General features: G+C 42.4%; 1 protein-coding gene across 2 annotated transcripts; it reads right to left on the reverse strand.

The window, feature by feature from the left end:
- Positions 1-1,040: 1,040 nt before the first annotated feature.
- On the reverse strand, positions 1,041-9,471 carry APOH (apolipoprotein H). Of its 2 annotated transcripts, XM_058038771.1 has the most exons (8): positions 9,337-9,471; positions 7,787-7,963; positions 6,563-6,659; positions 5,168-5,244; positions 4,377-4,565; positions 3,590-3,769; positions 2,302-2,499; positions 1,041-1,468 (listed from the first exon to the last, which is right to left on the reverse strand). In XM_058038771.1, exons 1-8 carry the CDS (start codon positions 9,398-9,400, stop codon positions 1,398-1,400), a joined length of 1,053 nt encoding a protein of 350 aa, XP_057894754.1. In that variant the 5' UTR covers positions 9,401-9,471; the 3' UTR covers positions 1,041-1,397. The 2 variants fall into 2 exon arrangements, with proteins under 2 accessions (XP_057894754.1, XP_057894755.1); XM_058038772.1 differs by lacking the exon at positions 7,787-7,963 and having other exon boundaries at positions 9,337-9,467.
- Between the last annotated feature and the right edge of the window lie 214 nt (positions 9,472-9,685).

Raw genomic sequence — 9,685 nt, forward strand, 5'->3', positions numbered from 1 at the left:
TGCCAGCATGAATTTGTCTGTCTCTGCATAAAAAAATAAATTATTGCTGAGTACAAAGTACTAAATACTTAATAATAGCTGCTTCAATCTCTCCTTAAAAATAGGAAGCATAAGGATGAATTACATCAGTCATGCTATTAAAATATTCATATGCAGGCTTACCAAAAAAAAAAAAAGAAAAATTATAATTAGAATATGTTTAGAGTTCTTTAATGGTAGCTCTACCATCTTACAAGTAGCTTGATCTTAATGTTAAATGGTCCTTTTAAATGTTCTGCAGTGGATTATTACTTACTGTGGAGCTCATGCTTTTTGTCAAAGAAAAGGCTTTTAAACTGCAGAGGGAACCCTGTATGACTCATGACAATTTATTGTAAGTGTACCACAAATATTTCTGTATCACTTTCTAGTATGTTGAAATTATAATTACTTTTTCTGAATGAAAATACAGACATAAGCACAAAACTTGCCAGACTGGATCATACCAGTAAGCTGCATGTATCATAAATCAAATTAAAAATACAGTTTACTTCAGAGCTACTTAATGATCAGAGATCAGAACTGTTGCTCAATGGTGTACAGTTCTCTTAAAAAAAAAAAAAACAACAACAAAAAACCCCAAAACTGAAGCAATTATGTTGTGTAATATTGAAACAGAGGTAAAAATTAACAGTGGTTTAAAACAGTTGCAGGTGAAGTTAGATTCTCTGAAATGTAAATAGTCTTACTAACTGAAGCAATTTTTTTTAAGCAATATTAAAAAACACTTTATCTGATGCTGTTGATGTTTAAATGATGGTTGGATTCTTGGCTTCTAAACTCATTTGGATATCTCAGTCTTTCTACTTACGTAAATTCTGGAAAATCCCAGGCTCATGGCCTCTGTCTGTCTATAATTAAAGGTCCACTCCCTGTCACAGGGGAGTGGTAATGGAATCAGAACCCAGTAATTACTAATGATTAAGGGCTCTTGCTATAAATCAGTCTAGAGCTAAAGGATCTGATTGATGATTAGGTAATATTAAATAAGAACACACTAGTGGCTGAAAATCACTTTATTGTAAAGCAACTGTTATTGAGGAGGTCATTTACAGCTGCATAAATGTTGGAAATATGGAGAGAAGCACTAGTGCAGGGATTTGGAAGAAGGCAGAGACAGGAGAGTGGAAGTTAATGGCTGAAATGATGTGTTGTAGCTTGTGGAAGAGACTGGAGGGGATGGTGGGAGGGAAGAAAGCATTCACAGATTCCAGAGTTCACCTGGAAATTTACACTTACAGGACCTGAGTTACATTTACATGACCCAAATTACACTCACAGGACCTAAGTTTTCCTCTTGTATATGGAATGTTCTGTCTCAGTAAGGCAGAAATTTAGTACTGGGTTATTTCTCTGCTTCAGGCTTCATCTTCACAGGCTTTCATCTCTGAGGGGTCTTTCTTCACCAGAGTTGAGAAAAAGCCACGTTCTGTTGGAGACAAGTGAAGAACTTGGGTTAATTTCTTACAACATGTGACAGCTGAAAACAACAGCGAGGTGAGCACTCAGTCTTTGCATCAAAATGAAACTGTTGGAAGAAATACACTTTTATTTTCTATCTTAATAAAGCTGAGCTACGTACATCAGAAGCCAAATGTGAGGAGAGGTGTTTTCATCATGGACAGGCTTTGCTTTTCCTTTGCTTAGAAATGAAACTAAAACTTACAAGGAAAATCCTATGCAAGGAATATTGACAAAACAAGTGTGAAACATTTCCTCTGGCTAGCAAAGTTGGTAATGTCTGTTTATTTATTCTAAAAGCCTGGGTGCCTGTGAAGCTTTTCCTCCAGCATCAACTCCTCCCCACAGCTCTCAGCTGCTTTTCAACACTCCTGGTCCAAAGTGTTTTCCTGATCAGCACAAGGTGGGAATAATCCACCAGAATAAGAGGGAATATGTCAGGTTCTCAGACCTGCAGTAGTGTTGAGGCTATTTGTCACTAAAGAAGGTGCTGATCCAAGGATTTGGGAAATCCCAGAATACTTCACATATGGCCTTTTCTTTGGGCTAGTAACATCTTTAAGTAACATTTTCTAGAACAGGACAGGAATTAAAGCAGGGCTCTGACACAACCAAAGGAAAATCCTTGCTGAGCATTCTCTCCTCAGGCCATTTTCTTCCAGAATGCCCAATAACTCAAACACCCAGGAATTCAAATAGCCACTCAAGTAGGGCTTGAGGATGAATTATGACATTGTCCCCCACATGAAGCAATTGTAATTCCCCCACCAGGAGCTGGTTTGTGGGCAGCCTGGCTCATACCTTTAAAGCAGGCAGGGAGGGTGAAGTTGCCATCCACGCATGCCGCATCCACAGTGTAGGCACAGGATTTTTCCTTGTTCTTGCAGAAGAAGGAAACAGTTTCCCCATGCAGAATGCCATCCTTCAGGTCGTTCTGAACTCTCTTCTTCTCTCCATTGTACAATACTACAGCTTTCTTAACTGGTATTTTACATGGTGCTGGAAAAAAATCCAGTTATAAGGAGCAGGTTTGGAAAGGGGGTAGATCAGATCCCAGCAGAATTCTGTGTATGTGACATTTGGGAATGAAAAATGTGTCCCACATACGGACAGAACTTCTGCTGGTATTAAAATGCTGAAGGAATTCAGACCCTGAAGCATAGGGTCAAAAGTTTCCAGTGAAAATCCAGCCTCAGTGTAATTTCTAATGACATGAAATAGGAAGAGGAGAGGAAATGCTCAGACAGAATAAAGTTACATGGCTGATTATTGAAGTCAATCCAGATACATCAATGTCATACAACATTCAGTGTTGGGAGAGAAATTATCAGGCCCTTGCAATTCCTTTTTTTGGCTTCCTTTCAAGCTCTTGCACAAAGGAGTGACTGTTGGAATTCAGGACATCCCTCTGGCTGTCCTGGATTGCCCAAACCCCTGCCAGGGTGCTCAGAGACCCTGGCACAGAGCCCGAGACTCCTGTGACTTTGATTATGACCCATGAAAAAAATACCAACCTTATATGAGGGTCTGCAAGCCACAAAAGCCTAAGTAGAATAATAGTTAGTTTGTCACGGGGTGAAAAATAGATTTTTTGGGGTTTTTAGAATGGGGGTTCAGGAGTCAAGATGGAGGAATCTGGGTGTGTCCAGCCTTTCTCCTTCTTCTTCTTCTTGACCTCCATCTCCTGCTGTGATGTTGGCACTTTTGGATTGGTTCAGAGTAGAAGCTCACTTTCTAACATAGGTGATAGGTATTGGGAAGTTATGGTAAACAATGTATCCATAGTTTTTAGTATAAAACGATAACACCAGAGTGCTTCTGTCTGATCTGCTGAATGGATTTCAGCAGGCCAGAGAAAGAATTTTATAGATAAGAAGCAATAAACAATTTTGAGAATGAGAACTGAAGAGTTCTGAGAATAGAAGAGTTCTCCTTCTTCAACCACAGGGCTGGGAAAAGAGACTTCCCAACCCATCTCGGGGTCACTGTGACCAGCAGGAGTCCCGAGAAGTGACAGCTCCGCAGGCAGAGCAGGGGTCAGGTGGAGGAGCTCGGTTTGTTCCCTGTTTCTGGGGATGGGCGTGCTCACCTCTGCAGACTGGCTTTGTGGACCAGTTCCCGGTGCTCTCGCAGCGGGAGCGTTTGGGTCCCTCCATGACGAAGCCGGGCTGGCAGCCGAAGCTGACGCTCTCGTTGTAGTGGTAGGTTCTGCGCACCGCGAACTCTATAAACCCGTTCTCTATTCCTATCGGAGTGGGGCAGGTGACAGCTGGGGGACAAACCCAAACACAAAGCTTTAGCGGTGTCACAGGTCAAAAATACAACTATAAACCTGAAAAATGCACAAAAAGTTTCACAGTGGGTCATTGCAGTGTCTTTCACAGGAAACACAGCCAGGGGGAAAGACAGCTTCAAAACCACAACAAGTAAATAAACATTACTTGTTTTAAATACACATCCATTGCAATTTGCGGTTATAACGTGACTTAAACGTGGTGTAATTTAACTAAAAGCAGGGAAGTTTTTAGGACTGAGGGTAAGGTTGGCTGTTTCTTAGGTGAATCTGAGCACTTAGAATCCAATGTTGGCTGCACACTGGAGGCCAGGCTCAGGTTGCCCACTGTGCACCATGTTTAGCAGGGTTTGTTTATATAACCTTTACACCTGCACCAAATGTTTTGTCAATCCCATGTTATGTGCCATGGGTTAGCAATCTCCTTGATCCACAAGCCTCAATGATTGCAGAATTCAGCTGCAGAGGAATTGTGCTGTATGTTTGTAATTACAGTTATATATAAAAAAAAAATACAATTTTGTTGTTCATTTAGTTTTGTATCTGCAATTCTCAGGAATATGGATAAACGTGAGTTACTCACCCTTGCACACTGGAATGCTGCTCCAGGTGCCATTGGCCATGCAGGTGGCTGTCTCATTCCCAATCAGGGCAAGAGGAGGGACACATTCAAACTGGATTGTGTCCAGGAAATGAGAGACATTTCCAGGATGTAGGCGACGGAAGGAGATGACCCCAAATTCTGAGAGCGAGGGAGGTGCACAAGTCACAGCTACAAAAGAACAGAATTCAGAAAATTCAGAAAAAGGTTTAAAGCATTCAGAAAAAAAAAAAAGGCATTCAGAAAATTAAATCTTAACGATCAAATAATTGTGGAATCAGAGGAGCAACGTTCTTATGACTAAATGAACCCACGTGGAATCACAGCTGGCAAAATATAATTTAAGTTAAAAGTGTCCGAGGGGCCTCAGAGTATGGAATTCATGATTTTTGCTGGATTTTTCAGCTAATATTACTGCTTTTCAGTCAAGTGTTTTTGCAGGATAGGTTATGGCAAAACCCTGCATAAGTACAAAGGCGTGACAATATCCTCTTTTTATACACAGGGAGGAGGAATTTGAGTGGATAAGCATCTTACCTCCAGCTGTAAATAGCATCCCTGATCCTGACCTTTTGTTCAGACCTTTCAACTGTATTTCTCTAAAACCCACACATAGAAAACCAAATATGCAGCATTGTGCTTGATTTTTCCCAACCAGCTTTTGCACAGCACTAGAGAAGACTTCTGAATAAGAGTATATATAATTCTGAGCAATGCAAAGGAATATTTCTGGAATAAGAATAAGGATATTTATTTTTTATTGAAACACATACGTTGACACTGGGGAAAAGTTCCAGTCCACTTTCCATCTGCCATGCACTGGCTCGTTCTTGACCCAACAAGGTTGTAGCTGGAAACAAACAGACCAGGTTATCAGAGCAGGGGGATCAATCAAAGATTGCCATTTCTCATAAACAGAATGAAGAATCCAGCTCTGAAATCCTTCTCTAGTTTAACAGTTCCTGATCTCAAAGGAAGTTTAGAATCAGATCTGAAAAACGGACAATATCCAAATATTGCAAAGACCCAGGCAGAAAGCTTGGTACAACAAGATGTTTTGTTGTTTCAACTTTATATTGTTTTACATATTAATTTCTACAACTGATTAATGCTATGGATGGATGTAAACAGCAAATATTGATCTGTGATTGCTCGTGCAAATGGTATGGTTTCCTGGGAGGAGTTCCCAGTTAATTATGGCAATTAGGACCAAATATTGGAAAGAATTCATTGCTCTTAAGAACTAAAGTAATTGAGGTGCATTGTTATATTTTAATCCCAGACATTTCAATTTCCATATGCACATTACACACTTTTCTCCTGTCCTCTGTATTCACACAAATAGCATCTACTCTGAGTTTTAAAGAAATACTCATAATGAGTCTGGCATTTCAATATCACACAGCTGAAAACCAGTAAATTAGAATTAACAAAACCAAATCAAGTCCCATTACTACACTTGGTGTCACAGTTGAAATTATTTATTCCTTATCTTGCTGCTTTTTTACAGAAGGAAGTTGTTGAGGCTGTTGACACTTTTCAGTGAGCTCTAGGCTGTGTCTCACCTGTCCCCTTCCAGGTAAGCCCTGATTTGCCATTAATTGCCCAAGTACAATTAAATACATGCTGCTATCAAATGCTTCCCTACATTTGCCATAACTACTTTTTAAATTCATCCTTTTTCCTAAAGCTAATGAATATCCCTCAGAAAAAGTGAATTTACTGAAGGTAAGTTAAGATTACCTCATGTTTTCGTTTACTGAGCTTGGAAAGGCATAGAAACACAATTTCCAGTCCTCAGAGCCCAACAGCATAACTTTGATGGAGATTATCTACTCTCTGCTTTAGGATTCCATCTCATGATGTAATAAGAGGATTTGAAAAGCAGGGGAAAGCATTCCAGAATAAATTTTTTGCATAAAATCTCTGCTATTTTGGTGGTTTCTGTATTTGTAAGACTTTTCTTTGGAGTAGCAAAGCTCCATAATGTTATAGCCAAGACTGAACAGAGGTAGATCACCAGACAAGCTTTTTTTTCAATGATTTCTGAAATGTAGATGAGATTTATATGCAGTTTTCAATGTTCCCTGCCTTACAGTATGGCAGTGGGTGATACTACAATGTGATTTACGCTGTTTATTTAGCAGCATGAGGAAGGGAACACTTACCCTGGATCACATGAAAAAGTTACAGTGCTCTGGTACTGAAACTCTTCAAAATCCATTTTCCCATTCTGCAGGGGTGGAGGAGGGGGGCATCTCTTTGCTGTTTATTAAATATTAAAAAAGGATCATGTTATTTCATGAGGCATGACATAATAATAATTTCATTATAGTGGGAACAGGTAGATCATAAAAGTTCATCCTGGTGTCTTTCACATTTCTCCACTCCCATGTACTACATTCCACAAGTCTGGCTGTTCTACATTTCTATCAAAATACAAGTTTTTGGGATTAAATATTTTTAACACTCGATTGCCTGAGGAATGTAAGTTGTCTGCAATGAAATTATAGGAATGCATCTGAGGGTGCAATAAATGCAGGGGTTATGAAGCAGCACATGTTGTTAGAGAATGAGCACTGCAGGGGTGGGGTGGATGAAGGTTCCTCCTGTCCTGCTCCAGTCTCCATCCCCATCTGTGTATGTGACATTTGGGAATGAAAAATGTGTCCTTCATATGGACAGAACTTCTGCTGGTATTAAAATGCTGAAGAAACTCAGACCCTGAAGCATTGGGTCAAAAGTTCCCAGTGAAAATCCAGCCCTGTGATAGTGGTCACAGGGGTTCTTGGATGAGAGAAGAGATGCGGATTTGACTCCATATTTCAGAAGGCTTGATTTATTATGTTATGATATGTACATATTACATTATAACTATACTAAAAAGAATAGAAAGAAAGGTTTCCTCTCAGAAGGCGAGCTAAGAATAGAATGGAAAAGAATGATAACAAAGGCAGCTGGCTCGGACAGAGAGTGAGAGCCAGCTCTGCCATGACAGGTCACTAAATCCAAACATCCTCATGAGACCGATCATGGATCCACCTGTTGCATCCCACAGCAGCAGATAACCATTGTTTACATTTTGTCTCTGAGGCCTCAGCTCCTCAGAAAGAAAAAAAAACCCTAAGCAAGGATTTTTAGTGAAAGGATGTCTGCGACACAACCCTAGTGTAATTTCTGTTACACTGAGAGCTGGGGCTGAAGGGCAGGGGTGGGACACAGATGGGAAGCTCCTTTCCATCACCTCCCCTCTTCCACACACTGCTGTCCTCCAACAAGAGAGGGAAGAACCCGTGGAGAGAGACCTGCTGAAATCCATCCAGTTCCTCCTGTGGATGACGAAATGCCCTTTCAGGTCCGTGCCCACAGGGGCAGCAGGTGCTGGTACTCACGGAGGCAGAGCAGGGTGTTGAAGGCCCACTTGCCCGTCGGCAGGCACGTGTACTTCCTCTGCCCGCTGTTGGGCATGAACCCCGGCCGGCAGGTGTACTCCACTTCCTCACCCACTTCATACACCTTTTTGTCTACATTGAGGGTGGCAAACAACACTTCTGGTGGCCTGGGACACACTGGAGGAAAGGAATTCACAAGAGGTTTTGTTTACAAGTTGGAGAGAGGTCAGGCGTGGTCAGGATCTGCTGCAGGTTCTCCAGTTAGCAAACTGGAGTTGTTTTGATTTCCCAGTTTGAAGCAGAGGATTCTCTATTGTTATGAGTTATAGAATCTCCCTGCCCTGAGCTTTTTTTCTTCCTGAGGCAGCTGATGGCTGCCATGAATATTAGCCAGAAAAAAATGTGGTGTTCTTCTCCTCAGCAGCCCTACCAATGGTCCCAGTTAGATTTGGTATCACTGTTTAAACTAAAATTTACTTTTCCTCCAAAATATTTATTTATGAAGGTGGTGCACAAATTGAGTCAAGCTGAACCAAGGGAAATACAGGTTAGGTATCAGGAAAAAGGTTTTTACAGAAAGAGTGATAAAGTTCTGGAATGTTCTGCCTGGGGAGGTGGTGGAGTCCCCATCCCTGGGTGTGTTTAACAAAGCCTGGATGGGCACTGGGGGCCAGGGCTTGGGTGAGGGGCTGGGGCTGGGTTGGACTCGATGACCTTGAAGGTCTCTTCCAAGCTGGTATTTCTGTGATTCTGTGGATTTAATTACAGTAAATTGCCTTGGACAAAACAGGGTGAGAATGACTTAGAAGCAAAGAAATGCCTTTCATTTTTAATCCAAATCAGTTTGGAGGGAGTCAGCCTGAAATCAGGTATTTCTTTTAACAATTAAATTCCTTTTTTTCCCCCAACTTTTCTCTTCACTGGGGTAGACCCTCTGTTCCATGAGCCAGCTCTGCTTTGCAAACAGCTCTAGCACGGTGACAGCAGGAACAGCTCATCAGCCAGAGGGTGAGAACAGCAGGGAACAGCGAGGGAGGAACAGAGGGTGCAGCCTGAGCTCCTGCTGAGGACATGGAGAGAGGCTCCTGCTGCCGTCCAGGGGACAGCACAGAGGGACAGGGAGCTCAGCACGGAGAAATAAATGGCAAACACAGGGAAGGGAGAGGAGACAGTGCTCAGAGCTCTGGGTGTGGGGGACAGGAGGAGAAAAGCAAAGCAGGAGCTGTGCGGGCATGGAGGGGTGAGCAGGGATGGAGCAGGTTAATTCCTGGCACACACTGTTCCCCCCTGGCACCCAGGCAGCTGGGTCCCACAACATCTGTCTGCATTTCTTGTGCTTTCTTTCATTTGATGCTTTTGCACACAGCCACTCACCACAGGAAGAGACAGAGGGAAGAACAGAAAGCGAAAAGAGAAGAAAACCTCTCAGGGAAAAGCCCTGTTCAAAACACTTGACCAGGATTATCAGAGGCTTTAAAATCCCGTTGTTTTCTCCAGTTTCCCCCATTCCCACCCCAGGATGGGCTGTCCAGGAGGTGGAAGGCACTCACCTTTGGTCGCCAGAGCGCAGTGGCTCAGAGCCACCAGGCACCCGAGCAGTGCCAGGGGATGCATCCTGCCAGTCCCCGACGTCCCGAGTGCCCCCAGGCCGCGGCTCTGCCCTTAAAAACCCACAAAAGGATGGTTACATATTAACTCCTTGTGTTTATTCCCGTCCCAGTAAACAGAAGATAAAAGCTTCCTTGTGTCTCTGCTAATAAAGGCTGAAACAAGCGTCACATGTTGCTCCGGGGGCATAATGCAGGGATTCAGATGGCAATTTCTGCTCCTCTCTGGCTGTTTCTGCAGAGCATCTCCTGCTGGGACCCATGGTGATGGGGAAAACAGTATTCTCAGCAT

This window comes from Melospiza georgiana, chromosome 21, assembly GCF_028018845.1.
Source record: "Melospiza georgiana isolate bMelGeo1 chromosome 21, bMelGeo1.pri, whole genome shotgun sequence".
NCBI lineage: Eukaryota > Metazoa > Chordata > Aves > Passeriformes > Passerellidae > Melospiza > Melospiza georgiana.